The sequence below is a fragment of the Canis lupus genome, chromosome 34, assembly GCF_048164855.1.
Source record: "Canis lupus baileyi chromosome 34, mCanLup2.hap1, whole genome shotgun sequence".
In the NCBI taxonomy this organism is placed as follows: Eukaryota; Metazoa; Chordata; class Mammalia; order Carnivora; family Canidae; genus Canis; species Canis lupus.
Genome location: NC_132871.1, coordinates 16,645,170 through 16,663,417, shown reverse-complemented (window position 1 = coordinate 16,663,417; position 18,248 = coordinate 16,645,170). Strand labels below are relative to the sequence as shown.

Below are 18,248 nucleotides of genomic sequence, written 5' to 3'. Positions count from 1 at the left end.
CAAAACTGGAACAGAAAGAAGTAGAAAACCTGAACAGGCTAATAACCAGCGAGGAAATTGAAGCAGTCACCAAAAACCTCCCAAGACACAAAAGTCCAGGGCCAGATGGCTTCCCAGGGAAATTCTACCAAACATTTAAAAAAGAAATACTACCTATTCTACTAAAGCTGTTTCAAAGGATAGAAATGGAGGGAATACTTCCAAACTCACTCTGTGATGCCAGCATTACCTTGATCCCAAAACCAGACAAAGACCTCACCAAAAAAGGAGAATTACAGACCAATATCCCTGATGAACATGGATGCAAAAATTCTCACCAAGATACTAACCAATAGGATACAACAGTACATTAAGAGGATTATTCACCACGACCAACTGGGATTTATCCCCAGGAGGCAAGGGTGGTTCAACATTCGTAAAACAATCTATGTTGATAGATCACATGAATAAAAGAAAAGACAAAAACTGTATGATCCTCTCAATAGATGCAGAAAAAACATTTGACAAAATACAGCATCCATTCCTGATTAAAACTCTTCAAAGGGTAGGGATAGAGGAAAAATTCCTCAATATCATAAAAGTCATTTTGAAAAGCCCACAGTGAATATTATTCTCAATGGGGAAAAACTGAGAGCCTTTCCCCCAAGGTAAGGAACACAAAAGGGATGTCCACTCTCGCCATTGTTATTCAACATAGTACTAGAAGTCTTAGCCTCAGCAATCAGACAACAAAAAGAAATAAAAGGCATTCAAACTGGCAAAGAAGAGGTCAAACTCTCCCTCTTCAGAGATGATATGATACTGTATATAGAAAACCCAAAAGACTCCACCCAAAGCTTGCTAGAACTCCTAGAGCATTTCAGCAATGTGGCAGGATACAAAATCAATGCACAGAAATCAGTAGCATTTTTACACATTAACAATGAGACTGAAGAAAGAGACATTAAGGAATCAATCTCATTTACAATTGCACCCAAATCCATAAGATATCTAGGAACAAACCTAACCAAAGAGGTAAAAGAATTATACTCTAAAAACTACAGAACACTTATGAAAGAAATCGAGGAAGATGTAAAGTGACAGAAAAACATTCCATGCTCTTGGATTAGAAAAATAAATATTGTGAAAATATCTATGCAACCCAGAGCAATTTACACATTCAATGCAATCCCTATCAAAATACCATGGACTTTCTTCAGAGAGTTGGAACAGATCATCTTAAGATGTGTATGGAACCAGATAGCCAGAAGAATTTTGAAAAAGAAAGCCAAAGCTGGGGGCATCACAATGCTGACTTCAAGCTGTATTACAAAGCTGTGATCATCAAGGCAGTATGGTACTGGTACAAAAACAGACACATAGATCAATGGAACATAATAGAGAACCCAGAAATGGCCCCTCAACTCTCTGGTCAACTCATTTTTGACACTGCAGGAAAGAATATCCTCTGGAAAAAGGACAGTCTCTTCCATAAATGGTGTTGGGAAAATTGGACAGCCACATGCAGAAGAATGAAACTGGACCATTCTCTTACACCAGACACAAAGAAAACTCAAAATGGTTGAAACATCTAAATGTGAGACAAGAACTCATCAAAATATTAGAGGAGAACACAGGTAGCAACTTTTTTGAACTTGGGCGCACCAACTTCTTGCAAGACACATCTATGAAGGCAAGGGAAACAAAAGCAAAAAGTGAACTATTGGGACTTCATCAAAATAAAAAGTTTCTGCACAGCAAAGGAAACAATCAACAAAACTAAAAGACAACCTACAGAATGGGAGAAGACATTCACAAGTGAAATATCAGATAAAGGGTTAATAGCCAAGATTTATAAAGAACTTATCAAACTCAACACCCAAGAAACAAACAATCCAATCATGAAATGGGCAGAAGACATGAACAGACATTTCTTCAAAGAAGATATACACATGGCCAATAAGCACATGAAAAAATGTTCCACATCACTTGCCATCAGGGAAATACAAATCAAAACCACAATGAGATATCTGCTTACACTGACTGGTAAGAATGGTGAAAATTAACAAGACAGGAAACAACGAATGTTGGTGAAGATGTGGAGAAAGAGGAAATTCTTGCACTGTTGGTGGGAAGGCAAACTGGTACAGCCACTCTGGAAAACAGTGTGGAGATTCCTCAAGAAGTTAAAAATAGAGCTACCCTACGACCCAGCAATTGCACTACTGAGTATTTACCCCAAAGATACAGATGTAGTGAAACACCGGGACACCTGCACCCCAATGTTCAGAGCAGCAATGTCCCTAATACCCAAACTTTGGAAGGAGCCATGATGTCCTTCGACAGATGAATGAATAAGGAAGATGTGGTATAGGGATGCTTGGGTGGCTCAGCGGTTGAGCACCTGCCTTCAGCCCAGGGTGTGAACCTGGAGTCCCAGGATGGAGTCCCACGTTGGGCTCCCTGCATGGGGCCTGCTTCTCTCTCTGCCTATGTCTCTGCCTCTCTCTATGTGTGTCTCTCATGAATAAATAAGTAAAATCAGCAATCAGAGGACAATCATCATATGGTTTCATTCATATGTAGAATATAAGAAATAGTGAAAGGGACTTTAAGGGAAAGGAGGGGAACTGAGTGGGGAAAATTTAAAGAGGAAGACAAACCATGAGAGACTCCTAACTCTGGGAAACAAAGGGTTGTGGGATGAGAGTGGGGGAATGGGGTGACTGGGCGATGGCCACTAAGGAGGGCACTTGATGGGATCAGCACTGGGTGTTATACTATATGTTGGCAATTTGAACTTAAAATTTTAATAAAGGGAAAAAATAAGTTAAAAAATAAAATTAAGGAAAAAGAAAGAAGAAAAGAAAGAAAGAAAGAAAGAAAGAAAGAAAGAAAGAAAGAAAGAAAGAAAGGAAAGAAAGAAAGAAAGAAAGAAAGAAAGAAAGAAAGAAAGAAAAAAGAAAGAAAGAAAGAAAGAAAGAAAGAAAGAAAGAAAGAAAGAAAGAAAGAAAGAAAGAAAGAAAGAAAGAAAGAAAAGGCAAGCCAGAGACCGAAAGAAAATATTCACAACACACATATGTAACACAGGGCTTTACTCCTACAAAATTCAATTATAAGAAAACAAACAACCTCATAAAAAATGTGAAGTGACATAAACAGCCACTTTATAAAAAATATTTACAAGTGGTTGGGAAGCACATGAAAAGATTCTCAACACCATTAATCATCAGAGAAATACAAGTTAAAACCATAATCACATACAACATACCCACTAAAATGGCTAAAACAGATCGACAAGTAAGAGAGATGGATTGTTGGTGGGAATGCAAATGGTTTAACTGTTTTGGAAAATAGCTGGCAGTTTTTAAAAAACTTTTTAAAAAGTTAAATATACACCTATCATATTATCCAGCAATTCCACTCCTGGGTATATTTATTCAAAAGAAATGAAAACTTACATCCACACAGACTTGTGCATTAATGTTCTTGGCAATTTTATTAATGACAAAAACTGAAATGACCCACATGTCCAACAGGTGAAACGAAGTACAGCATATCTAAAAAATGCAAAACAAAACAGTAACAGAAAAAAACGAACTATTGATACATGTAATAATATGGATGAACCTCAGGATGCCTGGGTGTCTCAGTCCGTTAAGCATCCAAATCTTGGTTTTGGCTCAGGTCATGATCTCAGGGCAGTGAGATTGAGCCCAACATCAGGCTCCATGCTCAGCACAGTCTGCTTAAGATTCTCTCTCCCCTTATTCTCTTGCCCCTCTCCCCTTCAAATAAATAAATCAATCTTTTTTAAAAATGGATGAACCTCAAAACATTATGCCAAATACTGGGTGTTGTATGTAAGTGATGAACCACTAAATTCTATATCTAAAACTAATATTACATTGCATGTTAACTAACTGGAGTTTAAATAAAAACAAAAAAGAAAAAAAATTATGCCAAATAAAAGATGCCAGATACAAAAGAATACATATACCAGTCTTACATAGTATATATATGTGATTTATTATACCATTTATATAAAATTCTAGAACATTCAAAATTAGTTTACAGTATGGCAAATTTTACATAATTATTTTACATAATAAAATAATGACAAAGAAAAACAATCTATAGTAATAGAAAGCAAGCAAGTGATTTCCCAGGATCTGGAGTTGACTGCAAAGGGGCACAAGGAAACTTTTCAGAGTGACAGAAATGTTCTGTAGCTTCATTATGGGAGTGATTACATGGATGCACACACTTGTCAAAATTCACTGAAGAGCACACCTAAATAAAATAGATATATTTTTTGTATGTAAATTATACTTCAGAAAAAAAATTATTTAAAAAGTAAACACACACACATGCACACAAAACTTTCTCTACAAAAGCAGGAGAAAAAGAAGGTCTGGAAAACAAAATATATGAAGTTCCAGCACATTGAAAAGTAGGTCTTCATTTCAGTCTTCATTATAAAAGTCCTTCTGTGATTTGAAATAATTATTGATGCACAATAAATTGACACAATCTTAGAAATTTAAAACAACACAAATTTATTGTCTCACAGTTTCTGCAGGTCAGGAGTCTGGGCTGGGTCATTGCTTAGGGTCTCACCTGATCAAGGTGTCAGCAGGACGTGATCTCATCTGAGGCTTGGGGTTCCATTCCAGGCTCATTTCAGTTAGCAGAATTCAGTTCCTCATGGTTAGATGGCTGGAGTTTGTTTTCTTGCCGGTTCTCCGAGCTCCTAGAGGCTGTCCTGTGCTCCTAGCCATGAGGCTTTCTCACAGCTTGGCCGCTATTTCAACAAATCCAGCAGAAAAATCTCCTTTAAGGTTTCACCTGATAAGGCCAGGCTCACGACAGATAGCCTCCCTCTTGGATAAATTCAAAGGACATTAATCATATCTGCAAAATCTCATCTTTGCCAAGTAACAGAATCTCATGACAGGGTTGATATCCTATTATATTCATAGGCTCTTCCTCGCTCCAGGGACGGGGATTAGATACAGCATGCATATAAGGAGGACAGGAATCTTAGGGGCCGTTCAGAATTCTGCCTCCCACAGCCTGTCCTCTGGCACACAACCACCCATGCCCCTCCCAAAGGAAAAAAAATTAGCTCCCTCCCCAGGTTCCTTCTCATCCTATTATACCATCTGCTCAAAATCCATGATCTCATCATCTAAATCGTCTATACCTGCTGCAAATAATGCTCCTGGGTCTAACCCACTAAGCACACTCCCCTGAAGCACAACTCCTCCTGGCAGACCTGGGAAACCAAGAAGATCACTTGTCTGTCCCCAACACTCCCATCATACAATGGTGGGCCCAGTATAGAAGAACAGTTCAGAGATATTTCGGTTTAAAACTTCCATCCTTGCCTTTTCATGAAAGGCAGCACATACTTGTAGGTGAAGAATTTGATCAGCCTGCTTCCTAAGAGAATTTAGCTGGGTCCTAGCCCCTGTGATTTGTTAGAGTAGCACCATCCCTGATTCTACAACCCGTGTTAGTACTCTGTTGTCGCATATAACAAATGACCACCAACTCGGCAGCTTAAAATAACAGACATTTATTGTCCCCCTGTTTCTGTAGATCAGAACTGCAAGCATGGCTTATCTAGGTTTTCTGCTTATGGTCATGCCAGGCTGCAATCCAGATATTTCCTGGAGCAAAGAGCTTATCAGAAGTTCTACTGCAGTAAGATCTGCTTCCACGCTCATTTAGGTTGTTGACAAATTCCCATTCCTTGCACTTATATAACTGAGGTTGCTGGCCCTAAAGGCTGTATCATAGCAGCTGGCTTCTTCAAGGCAAGCAGGAGAGTCCTGCTCCAGGCAGCTAAGATCAAGTCTTACATAACAAAATAATCGTGGGAATGATACCCCATTGCTTGTACATCCCATCACCTTTGCCATATTCTGTTGGCTAGGAGCAAGTCACAGGTTCTGTCCAAACCTGAGGAGGGAGGATTATACAAGAGCATGGCTCAGTGGGGGGCCGCCTTATATGTTCCTTTGTCTCCATTATTTTCTTCAACCTGAGAAAAATTCCTATGATCTTTCACATTTCCAGGATTTGGCACAGAGCCTAACACAGAGGAGCTCTAGATAGTTTAAAGCTGTAGTTATCAAACCTTTGATTTCAGGACTCCTTTATACCCTTAAAAACATTATTGAGGACCTGAAAGATCTTTTGTTTATATCATTTCTATATATTGATTTTTTTTAAGATTTTATTTATATATTCATGAGAGGCACAGAGAGAGAGAGGCAGAGAGAGAAGCAGGCTCCGTGCAGGGAGCCCACGTGGGACTTGATCCCGGGCCTCCAGGATCATGACCCGGGCCGAAGGTAGGCACTAAACCACTGAGCCATCCAGGGATCCCCTATCTATTGATGTTTGATAAGACATTTAAAACTTCATTTGGGGCAGCCCGGGTGCCTTGGTGGTTTAGCGCTGCCTTCAGCCCAGGGCCTGACCCTGGAGACTCAGGATAGAGGCCCGTGTAGGGCTCTCTGCATGGATCCTGCTTCTCCCTCTGCCTGTGTCTCTGCCTTTCTCTCTCTCTCTGTGTGTCTCTCATGAATAAATAAATAAATTCAAAAAATAAAATAAAACTTCATTTATTGATTCATTAAAAAGTAAAAAACTCATTATACGTTAACATACATAACATTTTTTAAAATGATATTGTCCCCCCAAAATGTGGGAAGAGTACCATCGTTTTACAGTGTTGCAGATCTTTTTCGTGTCTGGCTTAATGGAAGACAGCTAGATTCTCAGACCTGCTTCCACATACAATTACACATCATATGGCCTCTGGGAAACGCCACTGTACATCCAACGAATAAATAAGTTATGAAGGCAAAGAATGTCTTCATGCTCTTGTGCATATATTTTGACGCTGTAGGCGTCCGGAAAGGATCCTAAGGAACTCCAGGGATCCCTAGATCATACTTTAAAGAACTGTCATAAGCTGAGGGAAGGGGGGCACCTGGGTGGCTCAGTGGTTGAGCATCAGCCTTTGGCTCAGGTCCTGACCCTGGGGTCCTGGGTTCGAGTCCTGCGTGGGTTCCCGTGGGGAGCCTGCTTCTCCGCCTCTCTCTCTCTCTGCGTGTCTCTCATGAAAAAATAAATAAAATTCTTCAAAAAAAATAATAAGGTGAGGGAAGGAAGGCGTTTTAATTCGTTCGAAAAGTTTCTGAGTGCCAGCTCCTGTGGAAAGCGAGCTGGAGTATCGGGCCCTGTCCTGGGGGTGCTCAGGTACGGTGACCGCAAGGTCGGGGACCGCCTCGGTTGACATCGGAGTTGCCACAGAGGTCAGGCCACGCAGAGACCTGGGGAAAGAGTTGCAGGCAGGGAAAGGGGACCCTGCGTCGCAGGAATGAAGGCAGGAGATGGGCAGGACCTGATGGCGTTGTGGGGGGGGGGGGGGGTAAGAATTAAGAGTTTAAGTCTATATTTCTTGACTATAGCAAAATGGGGGAAGAGGGTGGAAGGGCTTAAGGATGTGTGTTTGAAGGCTGGGAAAGTCACTCAGCGCCCAAGCACGCCGCTGGGCCGGGGCCAGCCGGGCTTCCCGGAGCCTCAAATCCGCTTAGGGACGCGACAGGGCCCGGGAAAGCGCGCGCCGTACCTCAGGAAGCTTGGATCTCGGCGCCCGCCGTAGACGGCGCGACAGAGGCGGCCCGTTGCCTGGGAGCCGGTGAGACGCCCCTCGGCCTCCGCCGCGGCGGTCACGGCCGGCGTCGGGCCTCGGTCGTCATGTCGGTGTTGGACGCGCTTTGGGAGGACCGGGACGTCCGGTTCGACGTCTCCTCGCAGTGAGTCGCTCCCGGGGCCTGCAGGGGGCGCCGCAGCGCGGTTACGGGAGGAGCCTGCGCCCCCACAGCTCACGGCGCTCGCGAGAGCGGGAGGAGGTGGCTGTCGGCTCGGCGGGGGGCCCGGCCGCTGAGGGGATGCCCCTGGGTCGCGGCGAGCCCGGCCTCGCTCCTGTCGGGAGGCTGAGGCCCTGCGCCCGGGGCCATCTCGTAGGGCTGCGGGTGCCAGCTCCGGGGGCGGAGGAGCGCTCGGCGGGGCCTCCGCACCCCGGTTCTGAAGAGCGACGTACACGTGGGCCCTCAGGCTTCGCCAATCCCCCCCCCCCTTTTTTTTAAGGTTTTATTTATTAATTCATGAGAGACATAGAGAGGCAGAGACACAGGCAGGGGGAGAAGCAGGCTCCACACAGGGAGCCCGACGCCGGACTCGATCCCGGGTCCCCAGGGTCACTCACGCCCTGGGCCGAAGGCGGCGCTAAACCGCTGCACACGCACAGGCACACACAGGCCTCGCCGTTCTTAAGCTTGAGCCGCTTTGTCTGTAAAACTAGGGAGGTGGGAATAAGCGTTTTCCAAATTTCCTCACCATAAACTTCATTTCGGTCACCGGTAGGGAGAAGGAGCTACTACCTTTTGAAGCCTCTTCAACAGAAATCCTAGGATGGTTTTTTGTTTTTGTTTTGTTTTCCTTAATTTCATGCTTTAAAGAGAGACTACTTAAAATACCCCTACTCAAAGACCAGGGGATTCCCGCCCATTGAGATTTGTTTGTTTATTTATTTATTTATTTATTTATTTATTTATTCATTCATTCATTCATTCATGAGGGAGGGAGACACAGGCAGAGGGGGAAGCAGGCTCCATACAGGGAGCCCGACCTGGGACTCGATCCCGGGTCTCCAGGATCAGGCCCTGGGCTGAAGGCGGCGCTAAACCCCTGAGCCACCCCCATTGAGATATTAACTGTTGGAAAACAGTGAAGCTAAGGTTCTTCAGGTTAATGGTATAAAGCTTCTTGCCCGCTTCTTATGATTCCTTATAATAACCCAAACCTTAGAAAATGAAATAATTTATCAGGCTTAGTTGTGGCTAGATGATGTAATACTAACATGGTCTTAGACCCTTTAAGAAGTTGTGAGAGAAGGGAATTTATAAAATTATACACGATGCTTACATATTGCACACATCCTAGGACTTTTTCTATTATTCTTGGAGGGTTCGTAATCCAAGCAAAGGCCCATTTCATGAACATTTCCATTTTGTTGAATACTTATCAAGTGCTTACTATGTGCTAGTTACTGTGCTGATATCTAGAGATACAAAAAATGATAGTTGTTACCTACCCGCCCCCCCCCCCACACACACCCACATTTTAGTGCAGGAGATATATATAGACAGCTATTTTTAAATGTGGTAAATACCATCCTGAAAAAAATGAACAGAAAGCTAGGGTATTATAGAAACAGAATAGTTCATTCTGCCTGGGAAAGGCCTTAAAGAAGAAATAATATTTGAGTTCAACCCTGATAATTGGGCAGGGCCTTGTCAGGAGAGTATTCCAGGAAAACAACAACATTAGGAGCGAGTCTTGGAAGTATAAATGTCATTGGCTAGAAGGGAGGGTTGACAGGTAGAGGATGGAGGAACAAACAGGTAGAGCAACAATATTACCGATATAATTAGTACCCCTGAATTGTATACTTTAAGATGGTTAAAATAGCAACTTTTATTTTATATATTGTACCACAAGGAAAACAATTTTAAAAACTAGTTTAAACGGAGATGCCTGGGTGGCTCAGTAGGCTGTGTCTGCCTTCATCTCAAGTCATGATCTCAGGGTCTTGGGATCCAGCCCCACCATAGGCTTCCTGCTCAGTGGGGAATCTGTCCCTCCTCCTCACTGACCCTGCTCCTGTTAGCTCTCTCTCAAATAAATAAATAAAATCTTTAAAAAAAAAAAAACAAAAAAACAAAAAAAAACAGCCAAACTATAAAAAGTTTGGCTGACCCCCCCCCAAAAAAAAAGGTAGAGCAGCCAAACTATAAAATCTTTGGCTGAGGATTCTACACTTCATTTTATTTATTTATTTTTTTTAAAGATTTTATGGGGATCCCTGGGTGGCTCAGCGGTTCAGCCCCTGCCTTCCGCCCAGGGTGTGGTCCCAGGGTCCCAAGATCGAGTCCTGCATCGGGCCCAGTCATGGAGCCTGCTTCTCCCTCTGCCTCCCTCTCTCTCTGTCTCTCATGAACAAATGAATAAAATCTTAAAAAAAATAAATATATATATAAGATTTTATTTATTCATTCATGAGAGACACAGAAAGAGAGGCAGGCTTCATGCAGGGAGCCCGATGTGGGACTCGATCTGGGGACTCCAGGATCATGCCCTGGACTGAAGGCAGACGCTCAATCGCTGAGCCACCCAGGTGTACCTGCACTTCATTCTCTAGGTAGTGGGATGACATGGGAGACTCTTAAGCAGGGAAGGTGTATTATGATTATCTCTGTATTTTCAATAAGTAATGAGTCAGCTCTATGGAGAATGTCTTTAAAAGCTCTACCACATATTGTACTAGGTTTTTGTTTGTTTGGGGGTTTTGTTTGTTTGGAATGCATTCTATCAGACCACAAACTCTTCTTCACTCTTTATTTTGTTTTACTCCTTGTATCTAATTGTTTACCAAGTCCTGACAATGCTTTTGCTTTAACTTCTTCCTTCCATAACTGCCCAACCTCCTTTCTTCTACTCAGAAGCTCTGAGGGTTCTCCACTGTCCACGGGACAAGGCCCATACCTGTCCAACTGGCTTTCAGAGGTAGTGGCATATATTTCTCACTACCTCTTAACATTGCTTTTCTTCCCTAGCCAGGACCATCTTCCCACATTTGCTTATCATTTCTTTTTTCTGGTCTTTAATCATGGACTTTCCTCCCTCTCTCTTATTTCTCCAAATCCTACCTCTCCTAATTTTAACTTCTCTATATGTCCCTGGTCACTTCAGGTTCCACTAGGATTCTTGAAGTTCTCAAGATCTTATTTTCAGATGCATGAACATTTGGTACTGTATCATCTATTACTGCTGGCTGTTTTATATGCAAATGTCTCTTCTCTCCCTAACTAGACTGTAAGTGGATATAGTTGTAGCTATTAAAGCCTTGGTATTTATTTTAGACAAATGAAAACAAGACCTGGAGAAGTCCTTATTGATTGTTTAGATTCAATTGAAGACACCAAAGGAAATAATGGGGATAGAGGTGAGTATATTTCCTAATATGTTTTATATTTCTTGTTTGATTTACAAATGTTAAATCATATTACCTGGAGAATAAGCTATGAAACAGCAGCATATGTAAATGTAATTGTGACAGTGAAAGAGCTGAATCCACATAACACTTTTCTCAGATTTAAACAGGAGAAAGGGTAGGTATTAAACCCATAGCCAGGGAATACAGGTTCTTCCTAAGAACTTTGGTCCTTCAGGAAGTCCCAGTTTTGACATCAGCTTTCTCCAATTTAACTGTTAAAACTCCAGGATCCCTGTTTGTAAGGGATCTGTCTTTTGAATCTGCCTCCCCCCAGAAAGAATATGAGGTAGTGGAACATAAGTTAGGTCATAGCTCTGCTACCTGGACCCGTACTTCCTTTTAAGAAATCCAAGAGTAATTCACAATCCACCAGTACTGATACCTGGAGATGGACATGTAGAGAACAAATTTAGTGCTGTACTGTGACGTCTGTTTGTAGCACTGAAAAGTCCTAGGAGACATCTGTATATGTCACTGAGCAGAAGCCAGAGTTGGACTCTAGAGTCCTCTCAAACCAAATTTCCCAAAGGCTAGAGCTTTGGAAAGAGTTCAGGCTGCATACAGCGGCTGCACATGGAGCCAATGTCCAGTGACCAGGTCTTGTCAGCATCCCTAATGTCGTTTTTGGAAAAACATAGGGGATGAGTGTGCAGCCTCATATATCTGAAGAGGTATTTTTTAGGGGAAAGGTCATAAACCTCTTAAATTGAAGAGAAGAGTAAGTGAGTGGAAAGGAGCAGACTTCTTTCAGGTAAGAAGGATCAGTGAATCCTAGAGACTGCGCAATAACACTTATTGGGAAAACATGCTCACTGCGGCCTTTCAAATGGCCACTTGGTCTCTGGGTCTTTCTCCTGGTCTCCTCTGGGGTGTTGCGTGAGCAGCAGGTTTAGTTGTGGGCCTCTCATCCCTGTGAAGGGAAACTATCATCACCACTAGCTAAGGCAGATCCTGTCAATGGCAAGGGCCCATCCTTAGAGCATGGTTAGATCACACTTACAAAATGCTTCCTAGTGTCGGCCAGGCCCAGGCGAGAGTGAGGTATGAAGGTTTAGCAGCAAACAAGAATCTTAGTTTGGGCCTTTGAGGGTGGAATAATAATCTCTAGATGGCTGGATCTTGACAAACCTGAATTTAAGGAAGCCAAGGGAAAATTTGGTTGTTCTCATATACAGACTGACAGAAATGCTTATGTGACAGTCCATCCACCAGTCCAGACAAAGACAATGGGTAATAGAACATCTTTCACTTCATCAGCTATCACTGAGTACAGAATCTTATATTAGCACTTTGAGCAAATCACCTCCCTGGCCCCAAGTATCCATTACAGTGGGTACCTGAAGTCTTCCTATTCATAAAAATAACTGTATGTGTACTCACCTCAGAAGCAATTCCCAGAAAATGGAATTTTACAGGAGTGTGCAGAGCTTCTGATTAATAAGAAGGTAGGGGAAAAAAAAAAAAAAAGAGGAGGAGGAGGAGGAAGAGATGAGAAGGGCAGTCCTGCCTTCTAGTCCTCTTTCTCCTTCCCTTTCCAACAGTTTGAAAATGACCAAATTAAGGCATTAAGTTCAGGAGACGCATGTTAAAACTGTAAATACCCCCAAAGATTAGCACATTTAATCCATTTCAACTATAAGTACCCTGACATGAAATTACCAGATTAGCTTTGTACATTGAAGCTGTATAGGAATGAAACTGCCATATTTCAGTATTCGAGATTAGGAAAAACAGGGACAATTTATATTTTGGTGGTTAGTAAGACGGAGAGAAAGTCCATGCCTAGGACACTGGGTTTATAGCAATAGGATGGAGCCTTTCAGCAAGAAAGAGGCAACGTGAGAATGCTAGAGATTTGTAGGACCAAGAACAGAAAAACAGGTAATCAGAATTGGTCAGTGGCTTTACTTACCACTCCATAATTTTTCCTGAAATGCTCTAATAGACAAATACCAAAAAGAATCAAAAGGTGTCCTGGGCTTATAGCCCAGTTATGGAGACATAATGTTACTTACATGAAATAGTGTAATCAAAACATAAACCAGTGTATCTATAATAAAATAAATCATAAAAATTGGTTTGTAAAGAATTCAAATATTGAAAAAATAGTTAACATTTTGAATGTTTACTCTTTGCCAGTCACTGTTCTGAATCTTTTACATAATATGTGTCTGAATCTTTTATATGATATGTGTAATATCATTTGATAATAATAAAATCAATAGTAAAAAATGAAGCAGATGCTGTTACCTTTTTCTTAATAACGAAACTGAGGAACAGAGAGGTTAATTAAGTTTTGCAAAGTCACATAGCTACTACGTAATGAAATAAACAGTCTACATTGCTTTCCAAACTGCTATGATCACATTATTCTCTTCTCAGAAATTTTCAGTTCTCTCCAATTCCAATTCTAAATCCCAACTCCACATCCACTGTTAACAGATTTAAGTCTGAATTTCTTCTTTTTTTTAAGTTTTTATTTTAATTCCAGTTAGTTAACAGTGTTATATTAGTTTCGGGTGTACAATATGATGATTCAACAATTCCATACATCACCCAGTACGCATCACGAGTGCAATGCCTTAATCCTCATCACCTGTTTCACCCTACCCCTCCCTGTGCCCTTGGTAACCATCAGTTTGTTCTCTATAATTAGGAGCTTATTTCTTGGTTTCTCTCTCTATATTTTTTTTTCTTTGCTTGTTTTGTTTCTTCCACATCAGTGAAATCATATAGTATTTGTCTTTTTCTGACTTATTTTGCTCAGCATTATATTCTCTAGATCGTTCGTGTCATTGCAAATAACAACATTTCATTGTCTTTTTTTTATGGCTGAATAATATCCCATTGTGTGTGTGTATATATATGTATATATACTACATCTTTTTTATCCATTTATCAGTAAATGGACACTATATCTTGGCTACTGTAAATAATGTTGCTATAAACATAGAGGTGCATGTATCCCTTTGAATTAGTGTTTTTGTACTCTTTGGGTAAATACCTAGTAGTGTGATTTCTGGATTGTAAGATAGTTCTATTTGTAACTTTTTGAGGAACCTTCATACTGTTTTCCACAATGGATGCACTAAATTTTCATTCCCACCAATAGTGCACAAAGGTTCCTTTTTCTCCACATCCTCGCCAACATATGCTGTTTCTTGTGTTGTTGATTTTAGCCATTCTGATGGGTGTGAGGTGATGTCTCATTGTAGTTTTGATTTGCATTTCCCTGATGGTAAGGATGAACATCTTTTCATGTGTCTGTTGGTCATCTGAATGTCTTCTTTGGAGAAATGTCTGTTCATGTCTTCTGCCCATTTTTTAATTGGATTATTGGGTTTTGGGTGTTGAGTTTTACAAGTTCTTTATAGATTTTGGATACTAACCCTTTAATGGATATATCATTTGCATATATCTTCTCCCATCCCATAGATTCCTTTTAATTTTGTTGATTGTTTCCTTTGCTGTGAAGAAGCTTTTTGTTTTTATTTAGTCAGTAGTTTATTTTTGCCACCCAGGCGCTCCAGGAGAGCACTGCTGTGGCAGAGATTAGTGTATATATGAAAGTCTTTTGAGAAATGTGATTTTACTAAATGGCTTTGTAGTTATATTGTCCCCAGCTTTTTCTCAGTTGACCTGCTAGGACTCCCAGAACAACTTCCACCAAGACAAAAATCCAGTACCCAGTTTTCTCTGTTAATTTGAGTCAAACCAAGCTGTTGGCGTTGAATACCTGTATCCCTTCCGTAACAGATTTTGTTTCTCTGGGATTCTGAATCATGCGTTGTATACCTTACACAGGATAGATATAAGCAATAAACATATTCAGTGGATAATGTATGAAAATATCTGTGGGGATTATTGCTGTTACTGGCCAGAATTTCCACGTATACCTTTTTCTTTACTGCAAACATGGGTCCTTACTTTAGGTAACCTATTTTTTTGCTTGTTTGCTTTTAGGTAGACTCTTAGTAACAAATTTACGAATTATCTGGCATTCTTTGGCATTACCCAGAGTCAATCTCTGTAAGTATCTTTTTTAGATAACACTAAAGAGAAAAAAAATGCTTTGTCAGGTGAACTTGCACAGTGGCTTTTGATAACCAAAAAAGCCATATCATGAAATACATGGAAAACTTAAATTGATAAAAACTTTAGCAATCCTAGACTAACCACAGACTGTACCATTATGCAAAAGAAATGTTTCTCAGTCTGTCCATTTTGTCTGTTGGACATACATGAGATTATAGTGTTTTTACACTGAATGGTTTTTGTTCTTTGCTTATCTTTGACAACTTGCTGTGACCTGTTTCAACTAATTTCAAAGAAGGGAGATCTAAATTCTAATAAAACTGCAACCTTTCCATTGTTAAATTTTGTTTTACTTATTTTTTAAAACTATTTGAGATTATCCAGCTAAGCTAAACTTTTTCTCTTGAGGTAATAGTGCTAAGATGTTCAGTAAATATATAGATTTTAGAGAAGCAAACTTCCTTTCACACTGTGAATGTTATTTGTCCAAAGAGGCAGAATTGACTTTCTACTTCTTTTAATTATTTAACTTAACTTTGGAGTAATTTCATAAAATGTTTTTTTTTTTTTTAAGATTTTATTTATTTATTCATGAGGGACACAGAAGGAGAGGCAGAGAGACACAGGCAGAGGGAGAAGCAGGCTCCACGCAGGGAGCCCGATGTGGGACTCGATCCCTGGTCTCCAGGATCAGGCCCTGGGCTGAAGGCGGCACTAAACCGCTGAGCCACCCAGGCTGCCCACATAAAATGTTTTAAAGTTGTAATTTATATTTAATTTTTAAAACATAAGGTTCTGTATACAGAGGGGTTTTTTTCCTCTCAGTTTATTATGTCCTGTTCTTGAAATTCTTTGCTTTTGAATTTTAGCTATCGGTTACAACTGCATATTGAACATTACAACAAGGACTGCTAACTCTGTAAGTCTGAAAAATCTTATTAAAATATATATAGTGAAGAAACATTAAATATTTGATATTAGACTTTGTTTTCACTGTAAATAAGAAATTGCTCTTGAAATCTGAACTTCTAAATAAATTTTTCCTTACAGAAATTACGAGGCCAAACTGAAGCTCTTTATATACTAACAAAATGTAACAGTACCCGTTTTGAGTTTATATTTACAAATTTGGTTCCTGGAAGTCCTAGACTTTTTACTTCTGTGATTGCAGTACACAGGTATGGTAATACTTTATGGATTATTGAATAATTTTAATATGATTTTTTATCATATCAATTCTATGATTTAGAGGTTCAGAGGATAAAGTGTATAAGTGTGGTACTATCTTCTTCCAAGCTCAGGAAATTGCAACATCCTGAAGATATATAGAAGAACATATTGCATTATCGTTTAATAAGTACTTTGAAAGTATTTATAAAATACATAAGACTACTGAAGATTCGTAAAAATTTCTACTGAGGATTCTATTAAATTAACTACCAAGGTAGTTACAGTGAAATAGAGAATTCATTCAGTGTAGATAACCAAGTTGGATAATTCAATTAATGAATTAAAAAAGATCATTTTAGTGGCACCTACGTGACTCAGTTGGTTAAGTAAACCTCCAACTTTCGGTTTTGGCTCAGGTCGTGATCTCAGGGTCATGAGATTGAGCGCCACGTCAGGCTCTGTGCTCAGTGCAGTCTGCTTGAGTTTCTCACACTTTCCCTCCTCCTTACTCTCTCTCTCTCTTTCTCTAAGATAAATAAATCTTTAAAAAAAAAAAAGAAAGGATGATTTTACTAGCAGTAGGAGACGTACCCACGTATTTTCCCTAAAGAGTTCTGTTGTTCTCTTTGCTAAATTCTTTTCATTACTTTCGCCCCCCTCCCCCTTTTTTTTAATTCTATAAGGAAATGCAGGTTGACATTTTCTCATTTCTAAGATATGTAGAAATGACATATTTGCACATAAATATTCAGACTTATTCACATGTTTTAAATTGCTTTGCAGAAATATTTTTCTAATGAAATACCACAATTACATTACTCAGTTCTGCACATTGTGCTCATATTATTTCCTCCGAGTTAATCCACAAAGGGTGGTAGTTTGCTGGGGAACTGCAGAAAATATGAAACACTTCACAGATTTGCATGTCATCCTCACACAGGGGATGCTAATCTTCTCTGTATCATTCCAGTTTTAGTATATGTGTTGCCCAATGAACACCTTAGCTCTTTATTTTAATCAGCCTTAAGTACTATGATTTTTTAAAAGCTTGGCTAAGATGACAGGCTTATTATACATATATACAAATTTATACTCACAAAGAGAAATACATATACTGTTTTAATTTGCATTTCTTTATTACTAGTGATGTAGAAATTTTTCTCCTTTTTTTGGCTATTTATAGTTTTCTATTATAAATTTCTAAATTGGGATGCCTGGGTGGCTCAGCGGTTGGGCATCTGCCTTCGGCTCAGGGCATGATCCCAGGATCTGGGATTGGGTCCCACATTGGGCTCCCTGTGAGGAACCTGCTTCTCCTTCCTATGTCTCTCCCTTTCTCTCTCTGAGCCTCTCATAAATAAATAAATAAATCTTAAAAGATAAATTTCTAAGTTATACTCTTATCTGTCATATATGTTGCAAATTTATTTCTCAGTTTTCTAGTTTGTTATTTGATTTTGCATTTTGTTGATTTTTTCTTTTTTTTTTTTTAAGATTTTTATTTATTTATTCATGAGAGACACAGAGAGAGTAGCAGAGACACAGGCAGAGTGAGAAGCAGGCCCCATGCAGGGAGCCCGACGTGGGACTAGATCCCGGGTCTCCAGGATCACGCCCTGGGCCACAGGTGGCGCTAAACCACTGAGCCACCCGGGCTGCCCTTGTTGATGATTTTCAAATATACATAACGGTTTACATTTTTTGAGATATAATTCATGTAACAAAATTTTAAAGTTTAAAGTTTGATAATTTCAGTATCTTACAAGATTGTGCAGCTATTATCACTACCCAATTGTGGAATATTTCTATCACCCTATAAACAAACTCGTATAGCCCTATAGTCTCTATAGTCCCTCCCTATTCTCTCCTCTTCATAACCCTTGGCAACCACTGATTTACTTTCTTTCTCTCTAAGGATTCCCCTATT

General features: G+C 40.1%; 1 protein-coding gene, 1 long non-coding RNA gene and 1 other non-coding gene across 5 annotated transcripts in view; 1 reads left to right on the top strand and 2 right to left on the bottom strand.

Annotated features, from left to right (window-relative positions):
• Nucleotides 1–3,984: 3,984 nt before the first annotated feature.
• On the bottom strand, nt 3,985–7,894 carry LOC140624463 (uncharacterized). The gene is made up of 2 exons (XR_012023936.1): nt 7,628–7,894; nt 3,985–4,783 (listed from the first exon to the last, which is right to left on the bottom strand). It is a non-coding gene; the product is annotated as an uncharacterized lncRNA (long non-coding RNA).
• Nucleotides 7,657–18,248, top strand: part of BBS5 (Bardet-Biedl syndrome 5) — a 26,555-nt gene continuing 15,963 nt past the window's right edge. For 2 of the 3 annotated variants that reach the window (XM_072811343.1, XM_072811344.1), the window contains exons 1-5: nt 7,657–7,814; nt 10,983–11,065; nt 15,080–15,145; nt 16,021–16,070; nt 16,202–16,329. In XM_072811343.1, coding sequence (XP_072667444.1) covers nt 7,756–7,814; nt 10,983–11,065; nt 15,080–15,145; nt 16,021–16,070; nt 16,202–16,329 — 386 coding nt within the window. In that variant the 5' untranslated portion in view covers nt 7,657–7,755. The remainder of the gene's footprint in view (nt 7,815–10,982; nt 11,066–15,079; nt 15,146–16,020; nt 16,071–16,201; nt 16,330–18,248) is intronic. The other variant, XM_072811342.1, reaches the window with a different exon arrangement.
• On the bottom strand, nt 17,217–17,320 carry LOC140624625 (U6 spliceosomal RNA). Its single transcript, XR_012024084.1, has one exon. It is a non-coding gene; the product is annotated as a U6 spliceosomal RNA (small nuclear RNA).